At 37.1% G+C, this 16,523-nt stretch overlaps 1 protein-coding gene and 1 pseudogene across 3 annotated transcripts in view; one reads left to right on the top strand and one right to left on the bottom strand.

Moving 5' to 3' along the window:
* Positions 1–806: 806 nt before the first annotated feature.
* Positions 807–16,523, bottom strand: part of DZIP1 (DAZ interacting zinc finger protein 1) — a 51,401-nt gene continuing 35,684 nt past the window's right edge. For all 3 annotated transcript variants that reach the window (XM_036228872.1, XM_016158628.2, XM_016158630.2), the window contains 8 exons: positions 12,402–12,544; positions 8,950–9,112; positions 8,527–8,656; positions 7,886–7,939; positions 6,270–6,460; positions 4,956–5,086; positions 3,558–3,732; positions 807–1,874 (listed from right to left, as the gene is read on the bottom strand). In XM_036228872.1, the coding sequence (XP_036084765.1) occupies positions 1,798–1,874; positions 3,558–3,732; positions 4,956–5,086; positions 6,270–6,460; positions 7,886–7,939; positions 8,527–8,656; positions 8,950–9,112; positions 12,402–12,544 (1,064 nt within the window). In that variant the 3' untranslated portion in view covers positions 807–1,797. The remainder of the gene's footprint in view (positions 1,875–3,557; positions 3,733–4,955; positions 5,087–6,269; positions 6,461–7,885; positions 7,940–8,526; positions 8,657–8,949; positions 9,113–12,401; positions 12,545–16,523) is intronic.
* On the top strand, positions 10,738–10,856 carry LOC118609613 (annotated as a pseudogene).

Genomic DNA, 16,523 nt, shown 5'->3' with positions numbered 1-16,523 from the left:
GAAGAAAAATGGGTAAAAGTACAGAGAAGCTCTGCCAATAACCAGGAACATGTTAGCTATGCATCAGTGAGGGGAAATATAAGGCACTCAAAGAAAAATGATCAAACCAGATCTAGTAGGACAGAATGGTAGGACCAAACAGATGAGTTAAAGAACTGGCTTTTAAAACCCAAGTGTAGTGACTTAGTTTAAATACCGGGTGTACTTAGCAGAAGTTTATCATGCTTCCTCAGCCCTTTTCATGGCAGACCCAGAACATGAAAACAGAACCAGTTTAAAGCCTGCTTTTGTCACTTTCTAGTAGTATGGCCTTTGGCAAATTACTTAATCTCTCAGTTTCTCACATTTTTAGGATGAAGATTATAATAACAACTATCTCGAAGTCGATCTAATGAAATTAACTACTAATGCATATTAAAACACAAAACAAAAAAACAAGCCCAAGTAGCTCAATATCTGTGGACTGACTGAATGGACATAGTGGCCTGTGTGCCTTCTTAGGCACTGTATGTTTTGTAGGTTGCTTATCTCTGTCCTATTACTACATGAAAATTTGATTTGGCGTTTATTAAAGCTTTTAGAAACTTACATATAAAGTGAGTTATTTGCCTAAAATGGCCCCCATGGGAAGTTTTGTAAACAGGACAGGGTACGGCGGGTGGGTGGGCAGCGACAGAAATCGATAAAAAATTGTTCTAACTTTAGATCCGGATGTCCCATGCCATAGCCAACAAGGCAAGCTCGAGTCCCCTAACAAGACAAGTTTAACTCAGAAATCATCTCTAATAACTCAGCCACAGTCACAATGATGTAATGGAGGGCTTTACTTGAAAGGTTGACAAAATGAAAAGAGATCCAATACCCAACAGATCATTCAGTTAAAATGGTACTTTTTTGGGAAACAGTACAGATAGCACCACAAAGTTTAAAAAATGCAAAAACAGTTTATATGAACTTTCTGACCATCGACAATGTCATTGTTAAGAAAAGAACTAAATTAGTTTTGAGGTATTTTATAATACAGGTTGGACATTTTTAAAAAGTGGGGAAAAAAAGCTACACACACTTAAGAATTCAGTAATGACACAATCTTTTCTATTTGTAGTTTGTTAAATTGACATTTAAAAAACCTACATTTCATTCATAAAATATTCCAGGTAAAGATTATGCTGCAGAAATGGTATTTAAAGTTCTAAAATAATTATTTAACAACAACATGCTTCAATGGCTCAAAGCTGCATATGGTAAAGGTATTTCTGAAAAATGTATTTAACATGGGCCTAGCTATATTTTTATAATTCTAAACTTCTACATGAAAAATAACCTATCTATCCTTAAGATTTCACTGATTCCACTAATTCAATTTTAAGGATACTAACAGAATTTTATAATAAAACACTTCCAATGTGATAACGTACATAGGAAAGATATTTTTAAAGTTTAATTCAAACTAAAACAGGATATAATTTTTTAAAATTTCACTTAAAAATTAGTTGAAAAAATACACTTAAACACTAGAGTACCATTCTGAAGAAAAAACTTTTTATGACCTCAATGACATGTTATATTTAAGCAGCAGACATCTTAAACACCTTTATATGCTTCAAAATACTGTCGACAGTTTCTTTTTCAGTACCGTGCTAGGTGCCGTAAAGGGACCCTTGTTCTTTGAATCAGCTTGTTGTTGTGGGAATAAACTGTAAGGCAGGAGCATTAGAATCTTGTCGGCAGATTACTGAAATACTGTGATACTGAAATACTGTTGGTATCTGGAACTTCTGACAGGCGGGACTACAGTTATACATCTGAAGAGTCACTCCAGTCAGTCACGGTAACTAAGCTGCTTTTTAATGTGCTTGATTCATCTTGAAGTCCTGTGGAGGGAGAGAGAGGAGGAAGAGGAGACCCCAATGATTAAACAAGCATATAGTCCAGTCTGTAAAAATCCATAACTTCATACTGTAATTTATCACTTAGTGTCTAAATCTGTTCACCAGTCCCCACCCCCAGCTCTGGCAAGCTGTGTAAGAGATTATTGTGCAATCTGACCATGATAGGGCCACACCCTCTAAGATATTCTCCCAGGACCCTTGTATGGGAGCTTCCACCTGGCATCCCTTTCCCTGCATTCAGCACAGGGTCTGGATGTTGACAGCGCTTGATTCGTTTTTGTTGTTATTGACTCTGAGTGAATAGGTGGCCAAAAAAAAAAAATAATAATAATTAATTAATTAACAAGCCAAGTAGGGATTAAATGGTGAAAACAGATTTTGTAGGGTAGATGAGTCTAAATATGAAGCCACTGAAATACTGTGTTGCAGAGACTTCCTCTTGAGTTTGACTCTAGGTAGGTTTTTTTTGAGGGCTTGAGGTCATGGCATTGGGAGAGGAGAAAGGAAATGTACTCAGAGAGTCTGCTTGACCCAACCGTGTACTTACTGAGTCACTGTAATGTAAACACAGTTTTTTGGTTTTTCAGATATTAGACTTGATCTTTAGCACAAGTAACTTAATGACGGTTACAGAACAGAAGGTCAAGGTCATGACTAGACAATGTGAAAGTAAAGGCGTAGCTGACACGTTGGTGGTGAAGGGTAGAGGCAGCAATGGTTCACTTTAGAAAGTGCGGTAGGTATGAGATACTGCTTGCTGCAAATAGAGCAAGTACAGAGATTAACGTGTGTTAATTTAAAATTACAAATAGGGGTAGAAAAATACTGAAGAGGGAGCATGAGAAATGTAGTGAGTGAAGAAAAAGCCAAAACCTCATCTGTCTTAGCAGGACATCAGTGATGGATAAATCTAGAAATAGCGGTCTCACCCCATTACTGGGAGACAGGGAGGGGGACTCATCAGAGGCACTACCATGGAATTGTTGAGAGGTGTCATGGAGAAGCCCTCTGTGCGACTTGAGTTTCATCACGTGCATTGTTATTACTTTTATAAAAATATATAAATTACATTTTCTAATTTAAAAAATTTAATGTATCAAGGGTTAAGTTACTGGATTTATCCAGACACTAGGACATAGCCAGAAACAATGTCAACTAATGGCTTTATTTATAACTTATCCCACTGACTACAATGCTATTAGAGAAATCTTCCTTCAAAGAAAATTAAGAAAAATATTTAAACAGAATAAGATGGGAAGACTGCCATAAGAATGGCCTCACTCAAGTATATTGTCAGAAATTTTAACTTCTACGGGGTACCTGCATGAAGAGTATGTTTATATGAGCATCTTCAAAAACAAACATTTTGAAAGATAAAATTTTTTGAAGACTAAAAACTTTTAAAGACTAAAGATTAGGCCTAAAATTAAATAAAAATAATTAGTAAATATGTACAAATTAGCTGTACACATTCGGTCCTTATTAAATTAAAATAAGACAAAAGGTAAAATAATAAAATGACATAAAGCATCAAGATCTTTGTTATGCCATCAGCGTTTTTGTCTGATGACACATTAGCATTGTTTATAAATAGGTATTTATAAAGATGGGACACACATAATTGAAATGTGGACTGAGCTTCTGCAAGACACAAAAGCAGCGAACCTTCTCCCTTTGGCCCTTTAAGATTTGGTGCACCCCAGGCACTTGGCACTTGAGTAGCATTCAATTCATTTTTCACAGGTGGAGGTTCTTTCTGTTCTTTCCCAGATTTTTTCCCCAAAGATTTTTCTTCCTCTAATGATGATATGTCCCAGTCATCGTCATCCACATCTGCATACTAAAAAAAATACATGGAGAATAATTAATGTTTCTTCAAAGAAATAGTCCATGTTAGAGCCCCTAAATCATTTTGTTGGTCTGATGGAGCCAATGACACTAATGATAATTTAAAAAAAAAAACAAAAAACAAAAAACTTAAGAACCTTAGAAGATCCTCCAACTGGTCATTTCTAGAGGTAAATGAAATGGATTTGTAAATCCGTGTTTTGAAAGTGGAGGGAAAAACCTCTTTTGTTTCTTACCTTGGAAGTGTGTTTCCTACTCTACCAATTGTGAATTTAGAAAAATTCCAGAAACACTACACTTTAGAACTAAAGTCAGGGTGCTCCCCAAATAGGAGTTAGGTTGGCTCCAGAGCTGTTTCCTTTGTGATCGTATGACATTTAACAGTAGGAGACATCACGCCAGGTCCCTGCAGAAACAGCCCCTTAGGGAAAGGAGCTCGGCACATTGACCACGCCCTTTCTAAGGAAGACATGCAGCTCTCTTGAGTGACACAATACTGTCTTATTTGGCTTGGGTAACACAAATAAAAGTTGGACAAAATGCTCTGAAGTCCATAGATAAACAGGAGAAGAATTTAAGTGAAAAATTTAAAAAAGGACAACTACTACTGGAAGATCCCATCAACACAGATGAGCTGTGCCCAGAAACACGATCTCCGTCGATGGAAACCCTTCCTGTGTGCTGGGTGCTGCTCAGAATGTGTTAGGGCCTCTCCTCTATTCGGGCAGAAGTGCTCAGGCTCTGCCCTTGACTTTATGCACATATCCTCCTGAAGCATTTCTCCACCGACGACAGCTCCCAAGTTGGCCTAAATAAACCCTGAAAAGTCTCTATTTTACTTCCACATCATACCATGGTAGTTGAAAAGTCCCTGGACTCAAATCTGGGGGCTTCAGATTCTAGCCAGTCACCAGTTTCTGTGTACAAACCACCTAATATCTGTGAGCATCAAATAATACACGTGACAGGGTTTTGACGACTTGTAAAGTTTGATAAGCATATGATGTGTTATTACCAGTTATCATTCCAATATCCCTGATCACCTATGGAATGGAAAAAGGCAATACTGAAAACAAGAAAAGGCAAAAATATCAACCTTTACTATACCAAATGATTATATTTGTTTTATATCTCACTATGAAAAATAAAATTAGGACGTATTCATCAAAAGATGATATTTTTCTATGTATGTTTAACAAGTAAAAATGATTTCACCTTTAGTTCTTCTTTTAATTCTCTTTTGGTGAATGCCTCAGCAACATTAATCCCACCAACCGGCTTATTCACATTTCTGTGATTTGAAACCGTCTTTTCAACTTTTTCAGTTAATGTTTTAATGGAGGTTCCTAAACAACCAATAGAAAATAGGAAAAGGTTTTACAAAATGGTATCTATCTTCAGTTCTAAAATAACCTCATGAGCAACTCTAAAAGTGTCTATGTTTTGCTTTTAGTTGATTATTATTAAAATAAACTCAACTAATGTATTTTGGGGGTTAAAAAGTTACATTAAATATCTGTAATTCCTAAAAAAAATTAATGATCTCTAGACTAGAAGCAACAAAATTTCCATTTTAAATTAAAGAAGGATGGTCTCATTCAAGTAGTAATCAGAAACTTTAATTGCAGTGAGGTAACCTGCATGAATGGAATATTCATATGGGTGTTTTCAAAAACTATTAATTATTTTTAAATGAATTAGTTATATTTTGTATAATTATACAAATATATGGTACATACAAAATATATACAACAAATTACATGTGATACAGTTAAAATATATATTTTTAAACTTATATTAAACAGAATTTCTTTTTTTAAAAAAATGAACCTCAGTGCCACTTCTCTTCAGCAAATTATCAGCCATCACAGACTCGGATCTTATGTTCCTCTAGAATTGCCCCATCTCCAAAAGGCAGCGGAATGTACTAGAACAGCCAACCATTCTCCCAGTTACCCAATGTTATGGGTTGAACTGTGTCTCTCCAAATTCACATGTTGAAGTCTCAATCCCAGTACCAAAGAATGTGACCTTATTTAGAGATAGGGCCTTTACAGTGGTAGTCAAGTTAAAATGAGGTCATTAGGGTGGGCTCTAATCCAGTATGACTGGTGTCCTTACAAAAATGGGAAATTCGGACACAGATGCACTCACTGAGGGAAGCTGGTGTGAGGCGACATAGGAAGACGGCCAGGAACAGAGACACAACAGATCCTTCCCTGCGGCCCCCAGAAAGAACAAACTCTGCCTTGATTTTAGCATTCCAGCCTCCAGTACTGAGAGACAATAAATTTCTTTTATTTACGCCGCCAGTGTATACACCTTAGCAGCACTGACTCCTTCTGCTCCTCTACTCGAATGTCAGTTCATTGCTAAGCCCTGTCCATTTTCCTTAGGCAGGCTTTTGGATTCACCCCATTCTTTTTTTGAGCACCTTTCCAGCTCAGGCTGCCACCGCATGGTGCCCCTGATTGAGAACCACTGTCCCAAACAAAATTTCCAAAAGGATCTTCAATGTTAAAAGCTCACCTGTGGGCTTGGGAGAAATATCAGAGTCTTCAATTTCACTTCCCTCGGTCCAGTCAGTGTCACTTTTGACGTTGTTTTTTCCAAAGCTACTCTTGCTTTTAGATGGCTGCACAGGAGGTAAGTCTGGGGGCGCATATGCCTGGATGAGGTCGTCACCATCCAACTCTTCCTCCGAACTAAAGGGAGAGGTCCTAAACAATAAAAACCCAAACAGGGAGTACTGTTTTTATAAGTTCCGGGACTTACAATGATATGCCTCTTAAAGTGGTGGAGACTTTCTCAGGTAATTCCCAGGGAGCATAACAAACAAATACCTGTATGGCCACAGAACAAGATGGTGGCAAGGCTCAGGACATATGCAAGGCTAAGGAGCCATTTCAGATCCAGAGCTGCCAACCATGCGGCATAGTTAACAAAATGGACTGAAGTTATGACTGTTCTCTAAACCCAAACTTGGATGTTCTTAACATTCTTGGTTTTGACACGCCTAAGAAAATATTCCTCAGTGGGAAAAAAATATTTTCTGCATCATAACTACTCCATCTTTTGAAATAGTGTCACTACTTATAACACATTTATACTGCATCTTACAAAGTGCTTTTACATATACAATCTCATTTGTATTATCACATGAATTATCACCCCATTTTAAAGGGAAACGAAAACTCAGAGCAATGTTTGTCCACTTAAAAAAATATTCACTGAACACTTAAATTCCAAACAATGTTCAATTATACTACAACCCATGAAATAAGGCTCTTCCTATGATATTATGAAAAATACTTTTGAAGGGTAAGCCATTATTTATATTGTCTCTATTATATTTATACTGTCTGTACTATATATACACACATATAGTACAGACAGTATGTGTGTGTGTATATATACACACACATACACATACAAACATACAATACCTCAATGAAGAGATTTATAGTATCAATTATCTCTAGAATAAGTTGATAATAAAATTCAATTATAAAATCAGTTTTACTCATAGTTAATCGCAACACTATACCTACAATTTATTGACTACCCGCAAATGCCAAGCACCGAGGCCAAGCCCTTTTCTTACATTCTCATTAAATTTGTAGAATTATCTTGTGGAAAAGGCAGCATCACCCCATATTACAGATAAGAACACTAAGACTTAAAACTAGTAAGCAATTAAACCGGTGGCACACAGTTAATCAATGACTGAGCTAGGAGTCTTAGTATCGTAAGAGAGCCTAAGAGAGTAAGGTCTAGGGCCATAAGCAACTTCCATAAGAAGCTAGAACATTAATATATCATCTGACCATACCATCATGCATCCAGCCTTATTAAAAGACATCATTAATTTATCAAGCTTATTGAAAATTACTGGACACCGAGGGGGAAAATGGAAATGACTCAAGGTAGTCTTACTTTTTAATGGCGGGTACAACATGATCAGTGCTATTAACTCACGTAATAACCGATACAGAAACAAAGACATGCACAAGGGGATAACTTATTAATTATAACATTTCATAATTAGGGCTTCAGTTAATCACAGTGAGCATACTAATTTACAAAAAAAAGGAGTGTTGGGTGAAAAGAATTTTTTAAATGACCTCTTCCACCAAAGTACTCACATAATAGTTGAAGACTTTCTTGGAAAATTATCTTCTGTGATATTTTTCTTAATTCTAAAAAATAACAGAAAACTATTTCTAAACAGCATGAGTGAATAATGAAATTTAACATAAATTTCTATAGAATTGGTGATTTTTGCTTTTAATATATATTAGACAAGGTGAGCAATCAGAGTCTCCCAGTATCGATGAGAGATGGGTAGGAATTGCAAGTGTGATTCTGTTGAGTTAAACATTGGTATGGACTGAATGTTTATGTCCCCCTAAAATTCATATGTCAAAGCCTCTAATCCCCAATGCGATGGTATCTGGAAATGGGGCCTTTTGGGAAGCGATTAGTTATATTTGAGGTCATGAGGGCTGGGGCCCCCATGAGGAGTTTAGTGTCCTTATAAGAAGAGGAAGAGAGACCAGAACTCCCTTTCCCTGCCATGCGAGGACACAGAAGGCAGCCATCTGCAAGCCCAGAAAGAGAAACCTCACCAGAATCTGACTCGGCCAGCACCCTGATCTTAGATGTCCAGCCTCCAGAAGTGTGGGGAAATAAATCTCTGTTTAAGCCACCCAGTCTATAGCATTTTGTTGTGGCAGCCCAAACTAAGATAAACATTAATAAGTTTTTAGAGTTGGAAAATACTCACTTTGGAACAGATGTCCTATCAGTAAAAACAGGTCTTTGTCTAATCAACTGTCTGCTTTTGGGAGGAAGTTGTATTGCCTTGGGTATTTCTCCAGTTGAGAGGGTATCCATTTGAGCAGCACTGTACTTATCTGGAATAGTAGTATCATTCATGAGTCTCCATTGCACGAAAAGCAGAAGAAAAGACTGTAATACTGTCTACACTGGCACTGAAATGAGCAAGCCCGTCCCTAGAGTCTAAAGCCCGCACTACAGGGATTTCTTAAACGTAAAAACAAAATTCAAGATCCAACATTTAATGGTTCGAACAGTAATAAAGTTGCAAATTAAGTGCCAAAATTTGTGAACCATTTAAAATTATGAAAAGGTTGTCAAATTTCACTTCCACCTGCAGAAATGAAATGGCAGTCAGCAACAGGCTTACCCAAAGACAGCGATGTTCTCTCCTCAATTTTACAGCTGACCTGATGTTCAAGGTATTCTCGAATTTGCTGAATGTTAGGAATTTGTCTTTCTCGATCATGTCTTGCTGATTCCACGGTTTTTAGCACTCTATTCAAATGATCACTTGGAATACCACGTATATCCTGAAGGAATAAAATGTTAAGTTAATCAATTATCCTGAGATGTTTTTCATTTCATGGATATTTGTCAGCATTAATTGTGTCAACCCTTCATCCTTAATGCAGCATATAAGGTCGAGGGCACCCTGATATATAATATTCTGTGGGCCCCAAAAGTGCAGTGTGACATATAAGGCATGTGATGATTATATGTGACTGGTTAGCAGTGTGCATGTGATTATATATGACTGATTAACCAACAGTGTAATGTATGTGATAAGGACCAAATGAATCTACAAGGACTGGAGGAGTTCCACCGAGAGTTGCTATTGAAGGCTCCACTAGCCAGAGAAGGCTTACCTGGGAGACTGGGCTGTGCCCTGAATGATGGGTGGAGTCACACAAGTAGGAACACAGGAGTGTTCCAGATGGGTAGGGATTAGGGTGGGGGCACCTTGCAGGAAAGGCAGGTGTTAGGGTAGAAATAGTCAAGGCACATCCAGGGGCTAATACTACAAAACGGGTGAGGAGATCAGAAAAGGAGACTGAATGCTGGAATGAAAAGCTTAAAGGTTTATTCCACAGGTAAAAGTCATCGGGGTCTTCAATTATGAAAACAGGATAATTAAAGAAATAATTTGAGAAAGTTCATCTGGATTTGATTGATGGCTATCTAGACAGAAGAAAACTAGTTAAAGGGCTGCTTATTCACTAACTCCCACACAGACTCCCTCCTATATGCCATCTCCCCCCACCCTTCCTCCTTCCCTCGGTCTTATCTGTCTCAGGAAGCAGCCCCAGCATCTACCCAGTTGCCCAGGACAGAATCTCCATCATCAGATCAAGTGCCACCTCCAAGAAGAAGTTTTCTCTGACCTCAGTTATTCAATTCCATCTACTTTTCTTTCATTTCACATCTGATTATCACAGATCTGCTATCTGCTTGTGTGAGCGGCTGTTCATTGCCTACCTTCCTAGACCCTGTAGCTGAATGGAAATACCCAATACTGTACCAATGCCAGTCCTTTCTAATTAATTATACAAAATTTAAGGCAATTCCAATCAGAATCCTAATAAGAGTTATTGTGGAACTGCAGAAACTGTTTCTAAAATTCACAGGAAAACAGAATATGGAAGGACTACCAAGAAATTTTTTAAATAAGACTAATGAAGAAGGCATGGCCTACAGCAGATATTAAAATACGGAACAAAGCTATTCCAATTAAATCAGTATGTGTTGCCAAAGGAATACAGAAAAGCAGGGTAAAACAGTTGAAAGAAAAAATCCAAATTTAATAGGAATTTCCTATATGATAGAGTGGCATTTCAAATAAGTGGGAGAAGAATGGATTATTCAACAAATGATTTAGGGACAACTGATCCAACTGGAAATAAGATTAAACCTCCAACTTGTTGCTTCCAAACTTAATTGTTAAAGCTCAGATAAATGCCTGCCCCCTCAAAACAAACAAACAAACAAACAAACAAACAAACAAACAGAAAACCTATTCAAGCATTAGGGGAGAAAAAAAAAACATAGACTGTTTTTATAATCTTGGATAAAAGGAAATGTCCCAAATAAAACACAAAACCCCAAAACTATGTGGAGACAACCAACATGAAAACTACAGTTTCAAGAAACAATTCGTGTCTACGGCCATGCCACCCTGAACATGCCTGATCTCATCTGATCTCAGAAGCTAAGCAGGGCCAGGCCTGGTTAGTACTTGGATGGGAGACCACCTAGGAAGACAAGGTGCTGCTGTAGGTGTTTAAAAAAAAGAAAAGAAACAATTTTCATAGGAACTACCAACATTCATGAATGTGTTTGATTTCAGTGCCCTCAGGGTGGTCAAGACCCAGCCAAAAAGAGTCTACATGGAAATCTGAAAGACTGACGACACTCAGAGTTGGCAAAAGATGTGAAGCAACTGAAACCGACACCCAGATAGGGATAGTGTAAATTGGTACAAACACTTAAAAACTATTTGGCTAACATATCTATAAAAACTAAACATCTATATGCTTAGATTCAGCAATTTCATTCCCAGATATATATCCAAGAGAAAGGAATACCTATGTTTACCAAAAGACATGTACAGAATGTAATGATCAAAAAGGACCCCAAATTGGAAATCTGAAAGTTTATCAACAGGAGAAGAGATAAGATGTAGCACATGTAGATAATAGAATACTACACCACAAAGTATTGGGAAATGAAACAATAGGTATGAGTCTCCATTGCACGAAAGTTATATACAAAATACTACATGATGTATGATTTCATTCATATGAGGTTCAAAAACAAGCAAAACTAAGTCAGAATAGCCATTACTTCTAGCTGAGGAGTTGGGGGATGGGGGTGATATTTACTAAGAAAAGGCAAAAGGGTGCATTCTAGGGTATGGGAAATGATCAATTTCTTGATCTGGGTGGTAGTTACAAATCATACACACACACACACAAACACAAGGTATGTATATACAAATCCTTATATATACATAGGTATACAGACAGGGATACATACATGTCTACACACATACACATACGTATATACACATAAATCCTCACACACATGTATATATACAGGGGTACATATGTGTACAGATAGACATACACACACCATACACATCTATACACATAAAAATACATGCACATATGTACATGTGCATGTACCTGTGGCATGCACACGTGTGTGCACATACTTTTGCAAACATACATATATGCACACATGCATATGCAAACAAATGCATACATATAGGTATATAACTTCAAGTTCACTTCAGAGTTTTGTATTTTATGTCTGTCTGTCAATAAAAATGTAAAAAGCAAAGAGTATATATAACATGTACCAGAATTCAATCCAGCAACAACATGAAATACAATATTCATCCATTCATTTAACAAGTATTGTTTAAGTGCTATTTTGTAATAAGCAACAATTCGAACAATTTGGAGTTAACAGCAGAATGTAAGCAGCTCTTCAACTGCCTAGATAGAAACCCTGGCCCCTTCATTACTAGCCCTATGACCAGAAACAAGTTATTTAACCTCTCTGTAAAGTGGAGATAATATTGTCACTTACCTCAGACACTTGTTTCTATGTTTAAATGAGTTAATATTTCTAAAGATCTTAGAAAAGTGCCAGGCACAGAGCGAATGCCTTCTAAATGCTTGATAAGTCATATGGCATTAACCTCCCGTCTCCAGAAGTGGACAGAACTGACATGCCTTCTTCTCTTCTCTGATCCTTTCTTATTTAGAAAACATAACAAAACAAACCAGCAAATATTCCAAAAATGAATGAACTTACTGCATTAATCCCCAAGGTTTCCAGTTTCTCCACCAAACTCTGCTCCAGGACGGTTCTTATTTCCTTAGTGAGAGAGGGGTTATTCTTCAAAGCTTTCCTTAAATGGTTCTTGTTGTTATTTAATTTCTGCTCATTTTCCCTTCCTGAAATAAGGTTTTAAAAAAATGTGTTAAAAAATTAAATATACATTAAATCTCTAAGCAGAAAATGATAAAAACACAATAAACAGCAAGTAAACATTTGTAATGTTTTTAAGTTTTTGTATGTTTTAGTCATTCAGCACAATATATAATGATTTAAGTATTGTAGCTTTTAAAACTTTCTTAAGTCTGCTTCAAAATTTCAAGTGTTTAAAGGCTCTTTCTAGAATTATAGCTGAATAAATAATGCAAGAAGTGTATCTCTAAAGAAATGCCATGGAAAAAACTTAAACTTATTTAGAAATTTAATGTTTTATTCCAAAATTATTTTACTACTACCTGAATAATTCCTCGCTCCTAAACTTAGTTAGAATTCATGTATCATTTTATTTTTCAAAAAGCTCGATTTATTTTAAGTAATTAATTTCTTATATAATAAATTTAGTAGAAGTTAAGTTCAAAATTTCAAAATGTGAAATTATCCTTCTTGAAATATTTACCGAAATGGAAAAGAGGATAACAGAAATCTTAGGAAAAGTTTATTTTGTTTAAAACAACCCATGATTAAAAACAAACAAAAATAACAGGCCAGATTCTCCTCACATTTCCTTCTTTATTCCTCTTCCCACCCCCTCCAACTAAAAATATGTCTAGCTTAAGAAACTTCAGAGAAGGGCGTAATCACATGACCTTGAAGAACTGAGTCCTTATGTCGAAAGAAACAGAACACTCGATGAAAGAGACCCAGTGCTGGGCAGTTCAGGCCTTAGTGAATGTCCAAAGGCAGATCTGGGAGATTGCAACAATGGTACTATCATTTTGGAGTCTGATCTTCTAATCTCCAAACCGGGTAGCACGAAATGCCATTGCCTTGGTCTGGAGCTACAGGCAGGTCCCCACAGACACTCCATTCTTCCCCCGCCTCAACCTCCTGTGTAGATGGTCCTTTTAGGTACCCATGGCATTTGGATTTGTAGATCTTGAACAAAATGCCTTTATTCAAGATGTTTTCTAAAATTAGTTCAATTCCAGTGGTAAAGAATATTTCTGTCCATTAATAAATGGTTTTGCTGACAGCAAAATTAGTATTTGTACATTAAATAGGAGGGAAAATCCTGCATGATGATATTTTCTGTACTTTGCTACTTGAGCTTGTTAAATCAAAATAATGAAATTTTCTATGATTACATATGATTAAAAGTCAGAAGTAATCTTACATTTTATATTCTCAGCACTTATGCTGCTGTTTTCCAACCAATGTTTTCCAGTACTCTCAAACCACCTAAAAAAATGCCTCTGTCCTAGGAACTGACAATCCATCAAAATCTAGAGGGCTTAGCCATAGCCATGGCTGTGTTGCTGACTTCGGCTGCTAGTTGGCCACGGAATCTACAACTATCTAGGGCTAAAAATAAAATGTGGTGCCAAGAGACAGCCTGTGATGGTGCCTCCATTGAAATAGACACACCTCCTGCCCCCATTACACAGAGATAATTTTTAGCCAGTATCTTGGATGTCAAAGAAACTACACAGAAGCCCGAAGAAAAGCGCTGGGCCCTATCTGCTCTGGGACATCGGGGGCGCATGCAAGCGTCAAGCGATGCCAAGAATGGCAGAATGGCTTGGCTGCAGTTTAGAAGAGTCGTCAGGCCTTCGACAGCAGTCGTTGAATTCATGTTCTGAGTGGCCTGAGTTTACCCTCCATCCTGATGACAAGTACATTTTGGTGACTGACTTTCCCCAAGGACCACAGATAAAACATTTCCCTCTGCCCTCAAATTCACTTTACATGTTGGAGCTTGCTTTGCAAAGCTATTTATGAATAATTAGAAAACTTGTGGTAAGAAAGATGCTTATATGGCTGGGGCTGGCCGACAGAAACAAGAAAAAGAATGTGTAATGGACAGGAAAAATAACAAAAATAAAGCCATTCTGCCATTCTCGGCATCGCTTGACCCTTGCATGCGCCCCCGATGTCCCAGAGCAGATAGGGCCCAGCACTTTTCTTCGGGCTTCTGTGTAGTTTCTTTGACATCCAAGAAAGTGGAATTAACCACTTGAAAGCTAACAACAGCTAAAGGTTTTAGTTGAAGCACAAATTGGTCACCAAGATGGACAAAACGGAACTCTCTAGAGATCAGCGTTTCCTTTAAATAAAAATGTTAAAGCACACAGAAGCAGATGGCCAATGCACAACGGCCTCGTGATCACACCTGTGAACCGTTCTCTCAGACATACAATACACCGTTTATGGTAAGCAAATATTTGTAGCACAAAGCAAACAGTAAAAAACAAAAACAAAGCAGACTTTCTGAGTTGGAAAGGACGTTATCATCTGGTAATGGACCTCCTCATTTTACATGAGGACACCGGAACCAGAGAGAGGTGGAGACTACCTAGCCAGTCCTCTGGAACCTGGACCAGTTTGCCTCTCTCCATCACTTTGTTCTTTGCATTAAACTATGGAAAGCAGAAAACTTGGACTTAATTCCAGCCTTGTTACTAATTAAACAAAGTGACTTGGATAGTGCGAGCTCCTATTCCCCATTTCAAGATTTTGAATAAAATGGCCTCTGAGATCCCTCCTGGGCCTCACGTTCTAACATCCTATAAAAAGCAAGATCAAGTATGCCTCTACACAAATGTCAAAAAGTAAGAATACAGACATAGTCTCATGTGAGTTACTTCTTGGTAACAGTGTTTTGCAAACCAACACCCAAGGCATTAGCTGCATAGGCATTATCTGCAAAATGTTAGCACAGGCTGAGGAATTTACTGGTGGCAATTAATGTGTTGCCAGCATGCTGGCTCCTTGGAGACGCTAGAAAGATGGGTCACTGTGTCTGTAATGGTGCACTTGGACTCTGGGTTGTTTTTGGTGGTCCTCAGCACTCTCCTATCTCCCACTAGAGCTATTTGACCCAGGGAGGGTAGTAAAGACTATTTTCTTTCCCGGTGTGGTTCCCCATATGTGGCAACAACCAATGATGGTGTTTGGTGACAATGATCCCAAACTCATACATCACAAATTCTAGACCTTTTCTATGGACTCCCTGGCACATTTTGTAGATTATTCAGACAATAAGATATTATGTGTTCTAGACATCAATAAATGATATGTAAGAAAGAGAAACCATGTTACTTAAAAGTAAAATGGAAATACAAATCATGTAGATATTATGGATATGCCTGATTTAGTCACTTCACAATTTGTAGCCTTGTTTAAAAATTTTTGGAGCAAGTCTAGAGAGCACTGAGGAAGTTATAAGAAACATTAAGACTACATATAGAAAAATCACTTTACTTCTCAGCCTAACAAAAATGGCAAAACCACAGCCCATATAAATATTTATTTGCTTTCTCCTAAAGAAGTGATATATGATAAAGCATTACTACTAAGGAGAAAATTATTATAAACTGATTCGAATATATTTGTTTTAGAAACCACAAGTCTAACATTAGAGAATACTCTTAATAATGTAAAAAATTTTCATCAGCTTCAAAAATTAATAGAAAATATTTTTTAGAACTGCCAAATAAAATAAAAAAGCAGTAGTAATTTTAATTATCTCCCCAAACCAGTAACAGCTCAAAAATTCCACCAAAAACCTATTACGCTACATATAAATACTCCACATTCGGAGCTTAAATATTATGCTTTCCTTTCTGTTAAAGATAATTTTTGAAATGGGCACTTCATCCATTCATTTCAGAGATTCAGGGTCAGAGAAATACTGTAATACAAATATTTTTACCTGTGATACAAATATATTATTAAGCCCTTTGTTACCATTTTCTTCCTCTGTATCATCTATCACAACACATGTGTGTCAACATGTCATCTGATAAGAAAATGCCCGTGTTGACATAAAGGCTTAAATTTTTTTTCAAGTTCCCTGACACAGGAAATTTCTTACTAGTTCGCTAAGAACACAGTAAAGCAGGGGGAAAATATAACAGCACATTATAGGAGTAATATGAC

The sequence above is a fragment of the Rousettus aegyptiacus genome, unplaced genomic scaffold (genome assembly GCF_014176215.1).
Source record: "Rousettus aegyptiacus isolate mRouAeg1 unplaced genomic scaffold, mRouAeg1.p scaffold_m13_p_11, whole genome shotgun sequence".
Classification (NCBI taxonomy): domain Eukaryota; kingdom Metazoa; phylum Chordata; class Mammalia; order Chiroptera; family Pteropodidae; genus Rousettus; species Rousettus aegyptiacus.
This window is presented reverse-complemented; position numbering and strand designations above follow the sequence as displayed.